Source organism: Sorex araneus, chromosome X (assembly GCF_027595985.1).
Source record: "Sorex araneus isolate mSorAra2 chromosome X, mSorAra2.pri, whole genome shotgun sequence".
Classification (NCBI taxonomy): domain Eukaryota; kingdom Metazoa; phylum Chordata; class Mammalia; order Eulipotyphla; family Soricidae; genus Sorex; species Sorex araneus.
Window position 1 is genome coordinate 130,200,435 of NC_073313.1, and position 23,651 is coordinate 130,224,085.

The following is a 23,651-nucleotide window of genomic DNA, read 5'->3' on the forward strand; positions in this document are numbered from 1 at the left end:
TTACAATGTAATACTGCTCTGCTGTAACATGAAATCATACAACCTGCTGCTACAGGGCAGATATGGAAAGTATTACGCTGAGTGATGTTATTCAGGGGCACAGGGACAGATACAGAATGATCTTCCTCAAATGGGGCATATAAAAAATGTAATATAATAACAAAAGTCCAAAGGCAACACAAAGTAAGAACTAGTCTTCATTAGGAAGCTTACCAGGGTAAGAGGATGACAAAAATTTATGTGGGGTGGGGAAGGTATATTGGGGCAATGTAGGATGGAATCAGACACTGGTGGTGAGAGTGCTGTTCGAATGTTTTAAGCATGATTCCCTACCATAAACATTAGTGTAAACCAAGGTGCCAAAGCTAAAATTAAATTTAAGATGGAAATTTACAATTTCACCTGGCCTTGAACATACCCAGGTGTGGCTCAAAATTATACTGCTATATTACCTTCATAATTCTAATAAAACAAGTTTACTCTATGGAATAGTTAGCAAAATCGCTAATTGTACTCTAGCCAATGTCTAATATCCAAAATATATTTAAAAACTCAGAAAACCCAACAGCAAGAGCATAAAATAATAGTAACAGAAGAGTTAGACAGAGCCTTCTCCAAATAATGAATGCAAATGTCCAATTACGATATAAAAATGTTCAGGATCACCGATTATCGGAGGAATGAAAATCAAAATGACAAATCACTTAAATTGTTAAGAAGGACCTTTATGCAAAAGAGTAAGTGCTGCTGAGGATGTGGAAAGAAACCCTTACTGTGGTTGAGATTGTAAATTTACATGTTTTATGTGGAAAAAGAATATAAATATTTCTGAAAAATTATAGTTGAACTAATATATTGTTCAGAAATTTCCACTCTAAAGGTCAATTCTAATTATACTAAAATAAATGGTAAATGGAAAAGATATCTTCACACATGTTAGTTTTTGAATTACTTACTACAACTTCTACAAAAAAATCCAAATGCCCCAAGACTGTCAACTGAATAAATCTATAAAATATATTTATATAATTAAATGCAGTTATATATTGTACAGTTGTTGGTGCAAAGCCAGGATATTAGAATGAGCCTCTGGACGCTGCCCTGCAAGCAGGAGGCAGAACTGAGGCCCCAATTTTACATTAAGTGGGAAAGATAAAACTTGTGAGTCTGGATGATGTGGAGAAGTACAGTATGCTCTCATACACCTGCCTGGTCATACATTATCTTAGCAGTACAAAGCAGCACCTCTTGCACAGCCTTAATCAGGTTTGACCTTCAAGTATCAGTATGAGCCTTCTCTGTTTTTTTTTTGTGTAACCGACCACAAGAATGTGAGGGACATGATCTATAGAGCCTACGTGTCCAGCTCCATATCTTCCTCTGACGTTTAATCATTACAACATAGCTTTAACAGCATACCTTTGACAAGACAATGTATACCCTTATGCTCTTTTGATAAATGCTCATCCTCTAACTGTTGGTACTCTCGTTAGTAATTCTTTCTCTGTGATGAAGTCATTGGGATGTAACTGATAAAACAATAGAATAAAAGGAGACCTCTGGCAGTCGCTCTTCACCTCGAGCTTAAGCGAACCATGGCCCTCTGTGCTCTCTACATTCCTTTCACGTGTCTTACCTCTGCACCTCTAACTGACAGGTATATCACTTCATGCAACATACAGTTATACATCAATGCTGTTATTCTAATATAGTTGTATCAATGGATTACTTCTCAGCAATTTAGACTTGACTTCTGCGACAACATTAATGGACTGCAGGTAATGCCGAGTGAAACTTGTTGGGAGGAGAAAGATAAATGTCATATGTTCTCACTCATACGAGCGTGTTGTGGCAAATTGGCCCACTAAACATACAAATATTTAAATTCTTACAAATTACTATTACCATGAAAGTTGAAATAGTTATTATGTTTAGAATTTTATCCTGTATCAAAAATATATTTTTATATAACACATACACGTTTTTCTTCTTTTGATATGTGATAATGGGGATTTGAACCATTGACAGATATTCAAGTAGAATATTTTTATTCTTTTGGGGTCACACCCGGCGATGCACAGGTGTTACTCCTGGCTCATGTGCTCAGGAATTACTCCTGGCGGTGCTCGGGGTCCATATAGGATGCTGGGAATCAAACCTGGGTCTGCCACGTGCAAGGCAAATGCCCTACCTGCTGTGATATTGCTCCAACCCTAGAGTAGAATATTTTTTTAAATTTTATTTTTAATTAACTAACCATTGGCTTTATAATTTCTGGAATTATGGTAGTTTAGCATCTGACATACAGTTAGTTTTAACAGAGGGGTGATTCAAGTGTTTCCCAAGTAGTGTTATGAATATTCATTGACAAACATCCCACCTCGGTTTGTAGAAGTTACTATTCCCATCAAATTTCCACTGCAAATTCACTACTAAAAATGAGAACAATAATTATTCTCTGGATTCATTTCTTTTTAAATCAAGATTAATGCATTTGATACATATATACATTTTGCAATGTTTATACTATTCATATTTCATTAGGTGATTTATCATAAATATATATTGATTTCTATAAAATGATTTTCTGTCATCTATTATACAATATTTACTTTTAATTTTGATATGTATTATATTTGTTCATTTGCTTATGTTAAATCATCTTTAAATCCATAAAATAAATCCAATTATCATGAAGATAGATTGTCATGCTATACTGTTGGACATGATTTGCCAAGATTGAAGAGTTTTGCATATATATAAATATATTCACACTCATATATCAGAGAAATCAGTCAATATCTTAACTTATTATCCTGAGTAGTTTTGCAGACATATTCACATATAGAGAGATATTAGTAAATATCATACTTTATTGTGGGTACTTGGTTTTGGAGTTACAGTGATATTGGCCTCCATACACTTGTTTGGGACAGTTCCCCATCTCTTTAAAATTTTGGAAGAGTAGCATAGGTATTAATTCTTTGAATGTTTTGTAAAATTCACTGACAAAGTTATTTGGTCACAAGCTTTGTTTCTTAGGGAGAAAATATTCTACTTTTTTGATATATGTAGTATCTTACTACCCTTTGTATTTCTCAAACATCAGTGAAACTTAACTTTTCTTTCATCTTTGATTTCTTTGATCAAGGTGTTCTCTCATCTTGGTGAATCAAGTGAGGTGCTCATTAAATGTATCAATCCTTTAGAAGGATAAGCTTTTGATTTTATTAACCCATTGTATTATATTTTAATACTTTATCTATTTCCACAATAATTTATTTGTTCCTTCTGTTGAGTTTTTGTTCTGCTTGTTCCAACTGTCCTAGACCATTCATCTTTAATTTTAGGACTGTTTATTTGAGATGTCTCTTGTTTATTGACGTGAGTGGGCCTTTGACAGACTTTATTGTTATTATGACTGTTAGTTCATCCCATAGACGTTAATATATTACTTGTTTCTTTTGTTCTCCAGCAACGTTTTATTTCTCCTTTAATTCATTCAATGTCTCAAGATTATCAGAATACAGACAATGTATTTGAAGTATCTCCAATTTTCTTTGTTGATTGGTAGTCTAATATCACTGTTATTAAATATGATGCATGGTGTGATTTCAATATTTACAAATTATCATGTCCCAACATATAACCAACTATGGAAATGTTTCAGGTACATTTGAGGAGAATGTGTATTCATTTATATGTGAGTGGACATTTTTCTCTATACATACTCATCTTATCTCTTTGGTAACATCAAGTAGTGTGATTATTTGTTTTTTTAATTTTTCATGTGCCTGATCTCTTCACTGCTCTGAGATAAGTTGATATCCTCTACAATGTTTGTTTTGTTGTCAATGTATTCCTGGAGGTCTGTTAATAATTGTATTATGTTTGATTTTTCATACGTTGAGCAAATATAGACAGATATAGGTAACCATGTACATTCTTGAAGAATTGATGCTTTGATCAATGTATAATATCTATCTTTGTATCTAATTGGATTTTACATTGAAAGATCAGTTTTATAAGCTATAAAAACATAGTTCTTAGAAATCTCTGTGCATTGTTGGCTTGGGATCCTTATTCAAGACTTTCACTCTCATGTTATATTTTTCTTTGCATTCGATATGAGTGTTTTGTATGCATATTATAGACAATTTTTAAAAAATCATCCATGCATTCTGCTTTTGATTGATGAGTACAGACCATTCATCTTTGTATGAACTATAAAGGCGAGTTATACACTAACATTTGCAATCTTGCTTTCTATTTGCTTGATGTTTTTACATTTAGTTTCTGTCTTTTTTTTTTGGTTTTTGGGTCATACCTAGTGGTGCTCAGGGGTTACTCCTAGCTTTGTACTTAGGAATCACTCCTGGTTGTGCTCAGGAGACAATATGGGATGCAAGAGATGGAATCTGGGTCAGCTGCATGCAGGGCAAACATTCTGCTCACTGTACTATCTCTCCAGCCCTTAATTCTGTCTTTTAGTATGTAATTTACCTGGTTAATTCTTCCCATGTAATTTTTCTTCTAAATTTTGATGATTGATAGTTTTGTTTTGTAGCAATCTTGAAATTGCATCATAATTTCCATGTATAAAAATTTTCTTTTGCTTGACAATATCAACTTATTGTCATTTTACAACATTGATTCAGTTCATTTATTCCTATACTTTTATTTTTTGTTATTATCTAATATCACATAAGCCACCTCCAGCTGGTGCTAGATAATATCCTCATTGGCCACCCTCCAGAACTTACAGCTGCTTCTCCCAGAAGGGACCATAAAATGAGGCCCCATAACCATGCCACTGGACTCCGCATAAGGAGTGCCCCAGAAGGGGGCGGGTGAGAGCCCTCCCCACCCCAAGGGACCCAGCCCTGGCAGCCAATCTCCACTACCCCACCGTTGCCACGCTCCAGGCCACTTTCTACATGCTCAGGCAAAGCGTCACACATGAATGAACATATTCCTGGACAGCATGGCTGCGAAGCTGTACGACACATCATCATAAAGGGAAATATATATATATATATGTATATATATATATATATATATATATGCCTCTCGGAGAACCTGGCAAGCTACTGAGAGTATCCCACCTGGCAAGGTCCCCGTGGAATATTCGGTATGCCAAATACGGCAACAATAACAAGTCTCATTCCCCTGACCCTGAAAGAGCCTCCAATTGATGGGAAAGACGAGTAAGGAAAGGCTGCTAAAATCTCAGGGCTGGGAGGAATGGAGACATTACTGGCGCCTGCTTGAGTAAATTGATGAACAAGGTGATGACAGTGATCTAATATCACAGTTGTTTTGACTTCTGCACTATTAGTTCGCTAAAAATTGTATGATATTCTTTTTTATTTAGAATTCCTTTCAATATTTATTAAGTAGGTCAGACAGTAGAAATGTTTTAGCTTTTAATAGACATGTTAATTTGCTTGTCATATTTGAATAATCATTTTGAGGAGTTAGGTATTGTTGATGGAAATATTTCTCTTTTTGTAGCTTAATATGTCACTACCCATTAGGTTAACCTGTGGGGTTTTAAAAACTGCAGCAGTCAATTACTTTGAACTTTGCCTTATAATTGAAATATTATGCCTGGATTCAACTGTGTAATAAAGAATAATACACTGGTCTTAAAAATAATTAGTATCATTTAAAATCTAAAACTAATGTAATTTTTCTACTTAAGTAGTTTTAGGGAGGCCTTTTATTTAGGAGGGGTAGTACACACATGGGCACACATGCCCAGCAGTGCTCGTCTTACTCCTGACTCTGTGCTCAGGGTCACTCCTGGCAGTTCTCCAGCAATGTATACAGCACCACAGGTTGAGCAAAAATCAGCAAAGCACGTTCCCTACCACTGTAGTGTCTCACCTATGACTGAAAAGGTGTTTTAAAGAGAATAGACCATTTCCATCGATTGACTAAGATAAAATAAGTTTATATGTGATTTTCAAATGAAATATATAAATTTCCAATTATATTCAGTTCTTTAAACTTTTGATTTTTCCAATATTAGTTAGTTGAATAGCAGCATGATTAAAGGAAACTACATCAATAATATTTCAACAAAAAAAGCATATAAAAGTATCAGTAAGTATTTGAATATGTGACAAAACCCGTTCATTTTTATAAATGTTTACATAAATGCATGGACACTTCTCAGTCAATATTTTGCTCTTGAGTTCAAATAATTTAATAAGTTACAACAGAAAAAGGAAAGAACTGAAAAATAATGATATAGTCTAAAAATTACCAACCATAAATATTAAAGGAGATAAATCAGATATTAGTGAATAAACATGTCACTAAACATAAAAATATTAATAGGTATATGATATTCTTTAAGAATAAATTTATATGGCAATAATATTCACTTGTCATTTTGCAATATTGATTAAATTCATTTATTCCTGTACTTTCATGTTTTTTATTGTCTCATATCACTGTTGTTTTGGCTTCTGCACTATATAACCATTATTTCTTTGATAAAAATTGTATGATATTCTGTTTTGAATTCTGTACTGTTTTATCATTATTATGTTGCTAAATATTGTATGTTTTCTGTTTCTTTTCATTTAAAATTCCTTTCAATGTTTATCAAGCAGGTCGGATACTTTCACTTAAAGAAGTGAAACTAATATCAGACCACATATAATCAAAACTGAAGCTAGGAAAAAAATTAAACAATACATGCAAGAACATATAATTTATTATTTAATTCACAATATTTTTAGCAATTATTTTTGTTAAAGGCTAATTCAGTCTGGTATATTTACAGAAAATATTAAAAGATAATATAAAATACCTCATATTATTCTGAGTTTAATAAATGTTGAATAAATTATAAACATGTAACTAAGCATCAATATACCACAATTACCATGTGACACCTAAATTTATGGATAAAACTTAAAAGTTCCAGGTGGGGGCTGAGGTGGAGAGATAGTACATGGGTAAGACCTTTATGCCACCTGTATTCAACCCCTGGCACCCAAAGTGGTACTGCCAGCACCATCAGGAATGATCCCTGAGTGCAGAGACAGTAGTGAGCCCTAGTCACACCAGAGTGTGTCCTAAAAACTCCCCCAAATTGTTTTTAATAAAATAAATCAAAATAAATAAATCAAAATAAATCAAAAGCCCCCTTCTTAGATCTGTCTACTTCTTCTACCTAACCCACTTCTCAACCTTTCAAACAAAAAAGAAATTTTGTCTCTTAGCCATATTTTTGCATAAAACATTGCTATTACAATGTTAATATATTTCTCTATCATGACCTTGGTTTGTCATAATTTTCACTAATAAATGTTTCTGAAACCTTGCATCATTTATGCAAGAAATATTAAAAAACAAAAACATTCTTTTGCATATTCTACATTGTTTATACAAAATTCCAAATTCAAAATATTAAATAAAGTATATCTGAAATTCACTGAACCATAAGTAGTTATTATTTAGTATATTTAGAGAATTGAAATAGATTGAGAATATTGTGGAAAAAAACATTGATATATATAATTATATATTTTTGAATCACCGTGAGATAAAGTTACAAAGCTTTCATGTTTGAGTTTCGGTCATACAATTGTCAAATACCCATCAATACACCTGATGCAAAGATCTTCAACAAAAATCTTAGCAAACTGAGACATACAAAAGAATTTCAGAACTGAGTAGCTCACTGCAGAGATGCCTCTGGATTTTGCAATAGGTTGATTTCACCGGCCTACTCCAGAGGAGAGTAGGTGCTGTTCCTTTGCCTGTATCCTAGGAATCCTGATAGCTGCCATCTTCCAGAACCCAATGAGAAGCCCAGGTATGCAGGAGCAGTAACAGCAAATGGCAGGCCTCACGGGATGGGAGAGGAGTCAGTCTTTCTCATCCCTCCTCCCTGATGGGACCTTGAGATGACACTCATCAGCTGCTTCTGGTTACTACTTAAGCTCCTTAATGGCCATGAGCCAGAGACACATAGAAAAATCTCCGAACCGAACACCTCGCTGCAGAAATCTCTCCAGACCCTGTCACTGTCACTGTCATCCTGTTGCTCATCGATTTGTTCGAGCAGGCACCAGTAACATCTCTCATTGTGAGACTCATTGTTACTGTTTTTGGCATTTCAAATATGCCATGGGTAGTTTGCCAGGCTCTGCCATGCGGGCAAGATATTCTCGGTAGTTTGCCAGGCTTAAAATTTTAGAATTTCACAAGTGTGTGGCCGCTCTCGAGGCCATGTGACATCATATGCTATTCATGACAAGCAATAAAAAATAAAATGTCTAGCATTGCCTTTTTGGCAGGTTTGAGTGGTGGCAGGAAAATTACAAATAATAATGCTTGGACTGGTGTTGAAATATTGCATGTAATCAAAGTAAAGATATAATTGTGGAAATTGTCTAACACACAGGCAGGGGAAGGGTTGGGATTGGGGGGATACAGGGGACTTTGGTGGTAGAAAGTGTGCAGTGGTTAAAGGATGGGTATTTGACAATTGTATGACCGAAACTCAAACATGAAAGCTTTGTAACTTTATCTCACGGTGATTCAAAAATATATAATTATATATATACTTATATATAGAGAGAGAAATATACACCATTTCATTTCTTTCTTTTTGGAAGTTTTTTCTCTTTTTTTTTTCTTGGTGAGCCTAGTAAGAGATTTATTGTTTTTGTTTATACTCCCAAAGAGATTACTGTTGGTATAATTGATCATTCATATCATACCTGAAACTTTATGTCTATTATTACTTTTGTTTCCTTTCTTCTACTGGATTTTGCTTCTCTTCATTACAATAGTTAATTTCTTCAAATTTAATTTTAGATAATTTATTTAAGAATTTTATTTCCTGTTTATTTATATAGACCTATATAGCAATATACTTCCAAACAACTAGTTTACTATATTCATCACAAAATGTCTGATAAACCATCTCTTTATTTTTGTTGTTTTTGAGTTGTATTATTTTAACGTTTTGCTTTGATTTTTGACTTGGAGGTAATTTAGAATCATGCTTTTTAGTTTCCAGATATTTCCTTTTCACCACATTTAATTTTATTTCTAATCTCATACTTCTATGGTCAGAAATTTGGTTTTTTGAATCTTCATTCTTAACATATGTGTTAATACTTCTCTTGCATGTTAACATATGTTCTAGCCTTGAGAATGGTTTATAAATACTTTATAATAATATTTATTTGTTTCTTTGGGGGTAGAAATTTATGTGTATATTTATATCGTTAATTGCTTCATTTAGTGCCATTAGTCTTTCGGGTTCTTTTTGTTTTGTTTTGTTGTTCTGGGAAAGGAGAGATACTCAGCTTTGTTCAGGGCTTACCCCTGTCTTTGCACTCAGGGATCACTCCTGGCAGGCTTGGGGTACCATACAGGGTGTTGAGTCTGCGTTGGCTGAGTGCAAGGTGAATTCCATTCCCACTGTACTATCAATTCTGCAAATCACTTGTTAATTTTTTCCAGCTCATTTGCCCATTTCTATAAGCTTTGTATCCCCTACATTACTGTGCCCGCTGTCAGTGTAACTTTGACATATGTGAGTGACTTTTTTGAGTATTTGGTGTACTCCATTATGGTGCATATATGTTCATCACCATTATATGTTCTTTCTGAATTGGTTAATCTATCTATCTATCTATCTATCTATCTATCTATCTATCTATCTATCATCTATCTATCTATCTATCTATACATCTTGTAAGTCTCACAATGGAGACATTACTGGTGCCCGCTCGAGCAAATAGATGAACAACAGGACGACAGTGCTACAGTGCTATTTCCTTTTTGTAGAAAGTCTGTAATTAGACAAGTATGTATGTATGTATGTATATATACATCTTTCATTTCCTTTTTGTTGAAAGTCTATGCTATTAGGCAATAGCAGATCCTGCCTTTTTCTCTCCAGTATTGACTTGAACCACCATGTAACAGCCTTTAACACAAGCATATATATATACATATAAATATATGTATATATTTTCACAAGCATATATATATGTATATATTTTATAATTGCTGTAAGACTGTAAGCAGAACTTGCATTGAAAGTATAATTTTGAGTGTGGGCTCCCAAGCAATACTCAAGAGGACAGGGGGTCCCACCAGTGACTTTAATCTAATATGCTCAGGGTTCTATAGAAGGGCCTGTGGATGTGTGGATGCAGTACTGCTCGGATCCACTGGTTCTGGATTACATTGACAACTCCAACAGTGCTTGTGGTCCTCCAGGGTCAAAATTTGCCAGTGCTCAGAGCCTTCAAGACTGCATTTGGCAATGCACAAGGGACCATGTGATGCCAAGATCGAACCTGGGTCAGACATTTTCTAGGCAGGTGGTGTCCTGGTTGTTGTCTTGTCTCCAGATTTTAGTCCTATTTTATTTTCTTTGTTTTTAATCTATCCAACTCTTCTGTGTCTTTGGAATGTTGACTATTTCACTCACATTTGACGTGAAGGCTTGCTTGTTCTTAGTCTAGCCATTGATTTATTTTAGCTATTTCTGTTTGGGAGGCCTGCAGAGATAGTAGAGAGAGTAGGGAATTTTCCTTGCCAGCACTCCATAAAATTCCCTGAAAATTCTCTCTATATTTTTAAAATGTCTCTGCTACAGATCCTTTTTTGTTTTAAGGATAGAAATTGTACCTTACTTTCAGTGACTACAAAAGTCTTTTTGTTGAGTTTGCTTTTCATCTTTTGATTTTTCAGTTCATTCAGGGTTTTTTGACATGTATTTTTAATTGACTCATCACTGTTTTGTTTCTGTTGCTGCATTATTACTTATCTCACTACTCAAGATTTTGTGATCATTTGTTTTTATATTTAGAATTCCTTTTAACAGATCTTATAGAGCAGCTATGATGGTGCCAAACTTTTGAGCTCTTGAGACCTTTTGAGCACCCAAAAATCCTTTGTTTATATATTTTAACTGCATGATAATTTTTCCTGGTAAAGTAATCTTTGTTGGCATTTCTGTATTTTTATAGTGTGAGTGAATGTCATTGCTTACTATCCTTTGCCTGGTGATTTCTGCTCAGAAGTTTGATGAGAGCTTTGTAAAGATATTCTGTGTATTACTTTTTTCTTTTACCTAGTAACAATTTTCTCTAACTTTTGATAATTCAATGACGTAATTTATTGGTATAAATTGTTATGGATTAAAAAATGGATGTTCTCAAGACCAGGTATATCAGGTAGGGAATTTGCATTGCACAAGACTCACCTTGGATTGATCTCCAGTAACAGACATGGTCCCTAAAGCCCTGACAGGAGTGATCCCTGAGTGCAGAGACAGAACTAAGCCCTGAGTACCCCTAGGTGTAGATCAAACACAGAAACAAAACTTAAGGAATATTTCTTAGTGACTACCATATGGCCACCTAGGAACAGCTGTGAATCTTGGGTCATTCCTAGAACATTCTTTTTGTCCCCAATTTCAATGAGAAAAACTTGTTATTCTTCTAAGATGGTGGGTGTCATTATTGAAACTGGATGAACGTGTCTGATAATCCTTTTCAAATAATTATTCTAATAGGTTATTCCATTTACTGGGTTTCTCCTGGTTTGTTTCTCCTGGTTTTCAACTCCTAGAGTGGTCCACACTAAACCTAACCTTCATGGTCCATGAATCTTGGAAGGCTACAGTGGCAATTGTTTATGCTCAACACACACACACACACACAAAATCCTGAATTCCCTTGCTTCTATGGTGATAAAGAATATGTAAGCATTGGATGTCCTCACAACTGAATTGGGAGTGTGTGGGTGTTTTACATTTACAGAAACATAAATAAATCCTGAGCCAGGAGTAAGCTCTTGAGCACCACCAGGTTTAGCTCAACAAACAAAAAACCAAAATATCAGTATTCTCTCATCTGGGAACCTATGTAGTTCTTTCCTTCTGTTTAGAAAGTTTTCTCCTATTACTTCTTTGAATATACTCTCTGATCCCTTCTCTTTCTTGTAACTTTCTGGTATTCCTTTTCCATTTTTTATTTTGGGTCACACCTGACTGAGATCAGGGCTTATCCCTTGCTCTGTACTCAGGAATCACACCTAATGGGGTTCGGGGAAACATACATGGTGCCAAAAATTGTACCCAATTTGTCTGCATCCAAAGCAAACATCTTGCCTGCTGTCCTCTCACTTTAGACCCTTAACTTTTGGATTTTCTTATAATTCAGTGTTTATACTGCTAATGAAATCTAATATTTTTCACAGGCCTACTTCATTTTTCCCTAGAATTTTTCCCTTTCTTCATCCATTTGAGTAATTAGTGCAATTTTACCTTCAAATTTTTGGAGATTGGACCCAACTCAGCATTGCTCAGGACATGGCTGTGGCTCTGTGCTCAGGAATCAATCCTGGTAGTGATCAGGGGATAAATTGCAGTGCCAGGGAATGCCTTGCACAAGTCAAGTGATCTAACTCTTGTACTATCTCTCTGCTCTCACTTTCATTTTTTATATTATTTCCCCTATACATTAAAATCTCATTTAGATGCTTTCCATATTGCATTAAATTTCATCAATATTTTTCTTTAGTAGCTTTTCTGGAATTTCAAATTATCTTCAATCCCGTGGTGAAGAACTTGTGTTCCTGCTTGGCATATGTATAACACATCAAGTATCTCCTAAGAGCACAATGCTTGAAGGGGAAAATAAATCACAAAGCTTGGAAATATTGAAATATTTGTAAACTAAATACTATGCTACTGGAAAGCCCTTGGGTCAACTACAAAGTCAAATAAGAAATAATACCATTCCTGGATAAATATTAGGATGAAAACATGAAGACACAGTGATCAGAACATATGGAAAACAACAAAACCTGTACCAAAGGCTCAATGCTATATGGGCAGTCGTCAGAAAACAAACAAAAAAATTTCAAGTAAAAAACCCATCAAAAGAAGCTAGAAAAATAATGAAGGAATTACAAAGAAATTAGAAAAAGGAATGTTTAAAATTGGTGCAGAATTCAACAATAATGAATTAACAATGCATGCAAGTTCAAGGAACACAAGTAATGTTTTGAAAGAATATACATGATTGACAAATCATTAGCTATAATCAAAAAGAGAAAAAGGAAACTCTACTAAATCTGATCGGAAATGAAAGAAAATTTATAACAGAGTACATAGAAATGCAAAAGATCATACAAGATTTCACGAGCAACTCTTTGGCGCTAGATTGCCTAATATTGATAAGATGGCTATTTCTTAGATCCTAAAGCTGCCACAGACTAAATCAGCAAAAATTAGAAAACAGAAAGAGATCAGATATGAGCATGGAAATTGAAATAAAATTTAAATTATTGCTCGAGAGCCAGAGAGCTAGCACAACAGATAGGTCATTTGCCATACTCAGGGTCAACCTGGGGTTCAATCTCTGGCACCACCTATGCCCTCCGAACCATGCCAGAAGTGATCCAGGCACAAAGCCAAACTTAAACACTGAGTACTGTCAGATATGGCCCCCAAACTAAGCATGACTAAATAAACAAAATTAATTTTTATAAAAAAGAAAATGAAACGCCTACGAAGGCCTATTTCTTAACCTTCTCAAGTTCTTCTAAAGAGTGAATGATAATTTCCACTTAATTGGCTTTTATTTATGAATTTCTTTTTGCTACAACTGTCTGTGCTCAGGATTTTTCCTGACTCTGCAACCAGTGATCACTCTTGGCCATGTTTGGGAGCCCCGTGTAGTGCTGGGGTAGAATAAGGGCAGCTCTTAAACATCTGTATTTTCTCTCTAGCCCTCCAATATTTGTTTTTTTAAATGTTATGAAAGATAGAGACATATGTTCAAGATCACTGTATCACTGTCACTGTCATCACGTTGCTCATCGATTTGTTTGAGCAGGCACCAGTAACGTCTCCATTCTGAGATTTGTTGTTACTGTTTTTGGCATATCAAATATGCCACGGGTAGCTTGTCAGACTCTGCTGTGCGGGCGAGATACTCTCTGAGCGACAGCACAGCAGGTAGGGCCTTTGCCTTGCATGCAGCTGACCCAGGTTCGATTCCTCTGCCTCTCTCAGAGATCCCAGCAAGCTACTCAGAGTATGTTCAAGATAATGAATATAATACAGTTCTCTATTTATTAACATCTTAATAGTCATTTTTTTGAGTTTGTATCTTGTACTTTTTCAAAGCATTATTTTCATGATTTCAGTCTCAAGTCTCAATCTGAATGTCTTTCCAAATGATAACATGGCACAAAACATAGTTTTAAGATAATATTGCAAATATTAGGCTAACTGCTCTACACTATGGACCAAATCTCTTATTTCTCTTGAAATATGAAATGTCTGAATTATCTTTAAATGTTTCCATTTTCATCTTTATTAAAAATAAAATATAGAAATTAATGTTTTTAGTTATATTTACACAAATAAATTAACACATTTAAGTGATTGGTTATACATGTGTGTATTTGTATTACCCTATCCATGCCTAGGCAAAATAATTTTGATTAATTTAATTTTTACTTTATTTTTTGTTTAGGGGCCACATCCAGCAGTGCTCAAGGCTATGCCCGGGATCACTCCTGGAAAGCTTGGTGGATGATATGGGGAATTGGAACCGAGTCAGCTATGTGCAAGGCAAGGTCTTTCCTGTTGTACTATCATTTTGTGTTATTATTAATATAAGCATAATTCAATGGCCAATGTCATACTGGATATTAATAGGCTGACTTGAAAATACTATAAATCCACTAATATTGCAGGACTGGGGTTGGTAACTTACTAGATTCAGGATCAGAGTTGCCATCCCCTTCAGTACGGTTGTTTGGTGCAGCGTGGTCAAAGTATTCTTCCTGAGGACAACTATGTTGTAAGGCATGGAATATGCTGGAAAGACTGCCTTCGTCATGGTCCCCCAATCTTCCATTACCGTTGCTTTCCTGAGAGCCTTCTGGTAAGTGAAATGTGACGTGCCGCTGAGACTAAAGAAAAGAAAATCATAGGTTTTCAACTGTTACTGAATCATTTCTTAATGACTTCAATTTATAAATTTTTCTATTTCAGCTATTTAGTGAAGTCACATTAACATTTCCTTCAGTTGTGAACATTTTTAGGGTTTGTGGACATAAAGCTCTTTATTCAAACCTGCTTCATCTGGGAGAAAAGTAGCTATTATTTTGTTTTCAAAAGGTCATATCTAGATGCAAAATCAGCTTGTTATAAATAAAGAGGATCTCAGGCTTTATAAACATTTTAGCACATAGAAAATTTTAATCCTCATTTGAACATGAGTTTCTTTCACTACTTGGCAATAATTCATTTTTGTATAGATAAATATAATAAAAATTTCTATATCTTAAGATTTTGGTGGACTTAAATAGTAAATAATAGCATAATGTTTTCAATCATATAGACTTAGAAATATAGAAATACAAGTTTCTCAGAAGAAGTTTACAGGAAATATACTGCTTTTTTCTTTCCTTTTAATTCATCCCAGGGTCAGAGAGACAGTACAGGAAGTAAGACACTTGCCTTGCATGCAGTCAGCACTTCCATCCCTGGCACTGCAAATGTATTCCTGAGCACCAACAGTGGTCACTATGTCACTCTTGAGCACAAATGCAGGAAAAGGCTCTAAACATGATCAGATGTGACCTCAAATCCCCAATACATCAATAACTTAATTCTAAATCCTAAAAGTTAAAACAGTTACATGGTAAGAGTACCAATTAATGGTAATTATACAATCAAATGCTTCAAGTGGGGACTAAGGTGTGTTCTTTAGTAATGAGGGCCTCTATCTAATGATAAATTAGTCAAAATCTAACTTACATTTTGGGTCTTTTATTTCTTTCTCAATTCACAGTTTCAGAGTATGAAACATTTTTTAACCTATTTTTAAATACCCAAAGCAAAGAATCAATTAATTTTACTCATGGATATTTTATCATAACAAAATTAATTGTTATATAATGCAGGCAACAATCACAAAGTTAGTTTCTAGGAAACTACATATTTCAATACATAATCGAGTACAAATTTCTTAGAAACTCTCTTTATGATTGTTATCTGAATTATATAACTAGAATATATGCCTCACTCATAGTCCTTAATTCTCAGCATAAATTCCCATATGACATATTCTATAATGAAATAATACTTTTTGACACTGTAATTTGTAGTTATAAAACCTCCTATATTTTTAATTCAAGCAATCTTTCAGGGTCAATCATTTCACCTAATTTTGAGGAGTGGGGGAGTTATGGGCCACAAATTGTGATCACGGACAGAGTGTTCACAACTTACTCCAGACTCTCCATTTTCAAGGATCATTATTTTTGGCAACCAGGATTGAAACTAGGATGTTGTGCAAGGAATTGAGCCAGGGTTAGACAAGTGCAAGGCAGTGACTTAAACCTGGACTGTCACTCTGGACCCATCTAATTGCTTTCTACTGTTCAATACATGATTATTCAGACTTCATCTTGACCTCTGATGACAAAAATGAGATCTAAAACCTCTTTCTTATGTATAATCTATCTACTAATAAACTTTTTCCCTTTTCTTATTTCTTATATTACAGTAATCTAAATTCCTAATTTTTGTGTTAATCATGATCACTGGTAGTCTCTGCCTCCCCTGGTTAATTGCAGTTTCATCTTAAGATGCAAAATATGCAAAACCAATATCAAATCATTGTGTTAGTGTTATGCAGGAAGTGAAGAAAAGGGGGGCCAGATAATTAAGACAATCCCAATGGTCATTTTAAATCTCTGTTATGTGGGGCATAACCAATCAGTTAGTAGAAATAGCTAAGGGTGGGAATAGGCAATATATATTTACACAGGACACAATATGGCAGAGTAGATAGGAAGATGTTATAGAAAGATAATACAGATCAATACACAAAGAAGACAAAAAAGATGACAGCACAAACCAGTGATTGGCACCAGCATCTAGGCAACAACTGATGACCAGTAGCCAAAGACTGGGGTGAGGTGGATGGTAGAGAGAATTGGTAAATAGCCTGAGATTCCACGCAGGAAAGTCACAGTAGCAAGGTGGAATGACAATTGAGTTGCTGTACTTGATAAAGGAGTTCCTGATTCTGGGGTTGCTATAGCCCACAGAGATAAATTTACATGAGTTGGAAGTGTGCGGCCGCTTTTGCGGCTTCTCAACACCTTATAGACTACTTCTCCCTCTAGGAGACCCTGGCAAGCTACCGAGAGTTTTCTGCCCACATGGGAGAGCCTGGCAAGCTCCCTGTGGCACATTCATATGCCCAAACCAGTAACAATGATGGGTCTCATTCCCATGACCCTGAAAGAATCTCCACTGCAGCACCATTGGGAAGGACAAGGAAAGAGAGGCTTCTAAAATCTCAGGGCTGTGACAAATGGAGACGTTGCTGAGACCAGTCGAGAAAATCGATGATCAACAGGATGGTGGTGATGATGATGATGATGATGATGATGATGATGATGATGATGATGATGATGATGATGTTGATGATGATGATGATGATGATGATGATGATGATAAATTGCTAAACAGAATAGTCATAACACTGAGGATATCTGGTGGTTTGCATGTTATTCTTACACACTAGATCAAGGACTGTAAAATTAGCCAGTTCTACTGTAACATATTTATTGCCTAACACAGGGTGATCAACAGCTGTATAGTGATCCAGAATGCCATATTTTGGAGACCAGTGCAGACATCAGAGGAATAGTTCAAGAGTGAACAGAATGAAACTTCCTCTCCTCAGGCTTTACTAACGTGCCAGCAGTATCTGATGCTACATGGCAGCAGTGGTTTTCCAGTATCAAATATAAAGTTTCATGCCAGTACCTGGGCAAGAGGCCTATGAAATCCTTCCCAAATACCAGTGTGCATTCAAACAGACTTCAGAGATAGAAGACTTTCTTGTATTCAAACATTATTTTTATATGTATCAGAGTATCTTCTCTAAGTACCTCTTCTCCCTGATGCCCAAAGGAACCCTTCTGAGAAGACCACTTTCACCTCTCAGGTGTAATAAATTTAGCTATCAGTCTATTTTGATAATAAAATTTTATCATGTTAATTCCTTATCACCATTGTAAAGTGCTTGAGCTGATATGCCAGTTCTATGGCATTTAGAACAATGTTTGGTTTCCTTCTTTCCCATGTTCCCAGATGGTACAGATTGGCCCAAGGATTAAGCTACTGCCTAGCTTGGTGATTCCAATGCAGAAGTATACATTCACCAACTTCCAGATGTATCAAGGATACTGATGCTTAGGACAGTTGCTCCTGGTTTTGCTTCTAGTGTTCCATGGGGCTCTGTCTTCTGGATCCTTCTCAGGGTATCCAAAAGATGACTATTTCTTGATATTGTTAACAGATATTTTACAGCTCCACCACTGGAACTAGCATCTTTTAGGCCATCCAAGCAGTGTTTAACCAAGTGTAGTGGTTTCCTGTTCTGCTCACCTCAGGTAATTCAGCAATTCCCAAGCCCTGTTGCAATGGCTTCCTGACCCCACCACCAAAGATGGAGGGTCCTGGTCTGTCATTCTGTGTTTACCCTGTGAACTCTCAGCTATGTAAGTGTTAGCTTCTGACCCTGCAATAGAGGCAGAATATTCCCAGGGAAACAGTTTCTTTCAGTCTTGCTCCTGGGGATTTAACTCAGAGAAAAGTAGCTTTAATAAGTGAGACAACTTCCTACCAAACACCTTTACTTCTGTGTCTAAGTTCATAACACAGGCTCCCCTGGATATCAGTAAGATTTAAAAACAGACATTGGGTACTGAGATTAGCCGAGGTGAGATATTGAAACTACCTCCCTCGGTCTGGAGGTACTTCAAAGGATTTTTAAAAAGAACAAAGGGAAAACTGACCTCTTGGTTGCAGCTCTTAGACCCAATTCAGCCATTTGACTCTTACAGAGCTACCTCAAAGGGATGTTATAACTACTACCAAGAATGACTTTTGAGGAACAGGCACCTAAATGTGTTCCCATTGGAACCTCCCTTCAGTATGTGAGACTGTCACCTAGGTCACCAAAAACCCCAGGATAGAATGATCTCAGACCAGTCAATATCACCAGAAGACAGTGAAACCCACTTAGGGCATCAGTTCGACTCTTGGCACGAAAAGACACGTGCTAAGAGGAGAACCAATAATTTTATTCCTAATCGTTATCTGCCCTAAGGCATTTCCTATCCATCAGGCTTAGATATGTGTAGCAAAAAAATCAAATAAACAAAATAAACAGTAACAAAACATTTTCCCTTTGTAAGAGAAAATTTATCTTTGGACTCCTAAAACCCATGAAGAAGGCCTTTCTGATTTCAAAAGATGTTTACTGAAATGATCTAATTGCCATCTTCCATAATTCTGAAACCTGGACCAAAAATGTCTTGTTGCTGTTGTTGTTTTTAATTGTGTTGTCTTTCAGATTAAATAAAATGAAATTTAAGATAGAAAAAAAAAGATAGTGAGAACTTCAGCTTCTGGTAGCTCCTAGAAAATTGATCAGTAATATTGAAAGACACCCTTCCAAAATACTGGTAACAAACAAGACTTTTGGCAAAATTGCTAACAGACAAGACCAATGATTTCATTTTCGGTACAGAAACAAACTTTTATGTATTACATTCACATTTTTGGTCCCTATACATCAAAACATGCAGTTTTTGAGTAAACTGAGTGATAAGACATGATGCAACACCCATCCGTTTTGGTGTTTGTATAACAATCCATAATTTTATCACTCCTTTTTGGTTTTACCAACTGGTCATATAATCTACTGGAGAGAGATATTCTTAAGCACTTAAAGGTTTCAATCTCTGTCAGATTTTGGGGTGCAGATCACCTTTTTTGCCCAAACACAGAGTCTATAATGCAATGTGGAGGATGCACATGAGGGAGATAATAAAGGGCAAAAACAAAACAAACCCAGCATGCATCCAGCTAAGGGGCCCAACCACTTCCTAAACAGATAGCAACACCTCTTAAAATGTGAAGCAGAGAGGGCTAGAGTGATAGCACAGTGGGTAGGGCATTTTGCCTTGCATGCAGCCGACTCAAGTTCGGTTCCCAGCATCTCATATGGTCCCCCAGCACCGCCAGGAGTAATTCCTGAGTGTAGAGCCAGGAGTAAACCCTGTGCATTGCTGGGTGTGACCCGAAAAGCAAAAAAAAAGTGTGAAGCAGAGGCAGAACTACAAACAACAACTGAAAGATTATTGGTTCACGGCCTTTTAAGAACATGAAAATCCCCATATTACTCTCCAATCTTGGAAAAAAGACAGCCCAATAAGAAATCAAAGATAGCAAGTGCTTTAACAGTAATGTGCAAGGAAATGCCATTATTAATAGTATTGAACTTCAAGTATATATGTAACTCTCGGAGATCCCGGCAAGCTACCTACTGAGATACCAAGAGTATCCTGCCCACATGGGCAGAGCCTGGCAAGCTACCTTTGGCATATTTGATATGTCAAAAACAATAACGATAGGTTTCATTCCCCTGACCCTGAAAGAACCCCCAATCATTGGGAAAGACAAGTAAGGAAAGGCTGCTAAAATCTCTAGGCTGGGAGGAATAGAGATGTTACTGATGCCTGCTCAAGCAAATCAATAAACAAGGGATGACAGTGATACAGTGGTACCCATAGGATATTTGTCACCCTCACTTCAGTAGCGGAAATGGTGCTCTACCCATAGAAGTCAAAACCTTGACAAGAACCGTGGAGCTAAGTGAGGAAAAGCAGGTATTGTATTTTAAAGACTTCCAAGTATGCTGTCATATAGAAAGAAAGGGAGTTTTTAACCACCAAGGAAAGCCCCATTAATCATGGTTCTCAGATACTTAAATTACTAAGAGTCATGCATCTGTTTACCAGGGGTTGCGGTCATGTATTGACAAGGTCATTAATGAGACAAGAGCAAGGTGCCACTGGGACCTAAAAGATCAGATCAGGAAGCTAAAACAGCAATCCAAAACATGGAGGTAGTTGACAGAGTCTTGGGTTTAGTCCCTCAATTGGATCTCAGGAACACCTGCCCCTCAGATATGGAGGAGAACAGTTGAATATCGACAAGAGAATATTGAAAGGGATGGGTGGGTTTGGAAGGGCATCACTCTACCTTTTCCTTATAATCTCCTGTGGAATGTCATAAAGGGCCTACATGAGTCTTGTCGTTTAAAGAGCAACCAACTTTACATCATTAGTCATTCTGTCTTTCCTAAGAAAGGAAAACAGAAGGTTTGGAACCAGGTGTTTCACAGTTGTGAAATGTGTGCTAACAATGATTCAGAAGGGAACTTCATCACCCAAGTTCCCTGTCAGTCAGTAGAGGATTAGAATCTAGATTCTACTAAGTTACCCTCATAATGTAGGTGACTTGCTGGTTCTGGTTAATTATTTTACTGGCTGATTGGAGGCATTCCACACCAGGACTGAGAGGACCCAAAAAATAACTTAATCATTTCTCCAGGAAATAACTCCCAGATTCAAACTATCCTATACTTGCAAAGTTGAACAGCATCCCCCTTTTCACTGCAGACATCGTTCAGAAGGGGAAAAAACTCTGGGAATTATTTATCATTTATATTCTGCCTAGGAAAGCTCAAAGACACAATCCAGAAAGCTAAAGTTATAATACTTCTCAAAGCTGGTTGCAGCTTTTCCCTTAATCTTCACATGTGCACTGCCCTTTCCACTGACTTCAGTCTTAGCTCCTTCAAAGTCATTTGTAGACCATTAATTTGCCCCAATTTACTATCTTACTCTTGATGTTCCTTAATGCAAAGGCATACTCCCTCAATTCTTTCCAGCATATTCTAAAACACTGTGGTCAACATGCAATTCCTGAACTTCAAGTATCTTCCTGGATACCTTTTTACTACCAGACACTTTGATATTAATTGAAATTTACTGTGGTGAAATACATTCATCAAAATTATGAGCTTTCTGGAAAGTAGTGTTTCTACTCCATTTATCTATGACCATAGCCATCAAAGTTCCTTGGATCCCAAGCTAGATCCATCACACTGGGATGAAGAGATTAATATGTTCCTCATAATAGGAAAAACTCTGACCCAGATAATTTGTTATCAATGCAAATAGAGAAGCCAGATTCAAATGCAGATAAGCAACTCCTTAAGAAGAGCAATTATTAGGTATGAAAGACCTATATAATCTCTTCAATCCTTTGGTTAGATATATGAGCAGTACACTCATGTACTGAACTACAAATTCCGCTAACATTACCATGTCCAATTTTCTTATATATGGGATTCTTTTTTAATGGATATTCATTCTCCATTGTTCTTCTGACATCCGTGGATACATTAATAGTTGAATTTGTGGGCTGGACAAATAGGACAACAGATAGGGTATTTGCCTTGCATGTCGACTACCCAGGTTCAATCCGTGGCAATCCATATGGTTTGCTGAGGCCACTAGAATTGATACCTGAGCACAGAAACAGGAGTAATTCCTGAGCACAGCCAGGTGGGACCCAAAAACATAAAAACATTATCTCTTGTCTTCTAAATGAAGCTGTCTCTTTAATTAGCTAGTTCTGTTATAACTTGGCACTAATATAAGGTTTTAATTGTGTGTGTACATAATCTCATATATGGAAATAAGGTAAGGTGCATTTTGAGGATGAATAATTCTTTTCTTTAAATATAATTTGTAATCTGTTAGAAAAATTATTCAAGTGATGCATATTTCTTAGTCTTCTCTAACAAAAGACACTTCAATTAATTTTTTAGAGATTTTAAGATTCAGAAACATCCACTTAAGAGAAATATTCTAATTTTTTTCTTTGACACCAAAAGAAGTCTTTGGAGCATAATTTTATCATCCACTATCAATGTTTGAATATAGTTATTAACAATTGATGAAATCTATCTGTGTGAAATCATTGAGGGAAATATATTGAACTTGGGAATGCTAAATTAAAACAGCCAGCTCTTTAACTGACCACAAATACCTGTATAAAGCTACTCAAAGTTGTATGGAATTTTCATAATTTAAACAGGTATTTCTCATTACGTGGTTTAATAGTAGTGACACCAATAGTGTGCTGACAGACTTGAATAAAATATTCAAAATGCTAGACCTACTAAACTTAAATCTTGGGTGGGCATAGTCTAGGAATACATATTTTACATATATCCTGAGCAATTTTTATATTCATTAAATTCTTATATTCATTTAAATATTACCATTGGTACATTATAAAAACTATATTATTGGATATTGAGCTTAAGCTAATTGAGGTAAAATGAAAGCACACAAAAAACCTAGAACATATATATTTGCTTTGGGGGTTACACCCCAAAATGCCCAGGGGTTACTCCTGGTTCTGCACTCAGAAATTACTCCTGGCAGTGCTGGTGCAACCATATGGGATGCTGTGATTTGAACCCTAGTTGGCCTCATGCAAAGCAAATGCCCTAACAGCCGTACTATCACTCTGGTCCTGGAAATATTAATTTCAAAATTTATGTTACTAACTAGATTGACCTAATACTTATTGATTACTTAGAAGTCATTTTACTCCATTAAATCTGCATAAATTACGGGAGCAGAGGGATAGTACAGAAGGTAAAGCACTTGCCTTGCACACAGCAGACTCCAGT

At 35.8% G+C, this 23,651-nt stretch overlaps 1 protein-coding gene across 1 annotated transcript in view; it reads right to left on the bottom strand.

The window, feature by feature from the left end:
• PCDH11X (protocadherin 11 X-linked) overlaps positions 1-23,651 on the bottom strand; it is a 318,686-nt gene that overhangs the window by 121,319 nt on the left and 173,716 nt on the right. The window contains exon 4 of the mRNA XM_055122532.1: positions 14,781-14,979. Coding sequence (XP_054978507.1) covers positions 14,781-14,979 — 199 coding nt within the window. The remainder of the gene's footprint in view (positions 1-14,780; positions 14,980-23,651) is intronic.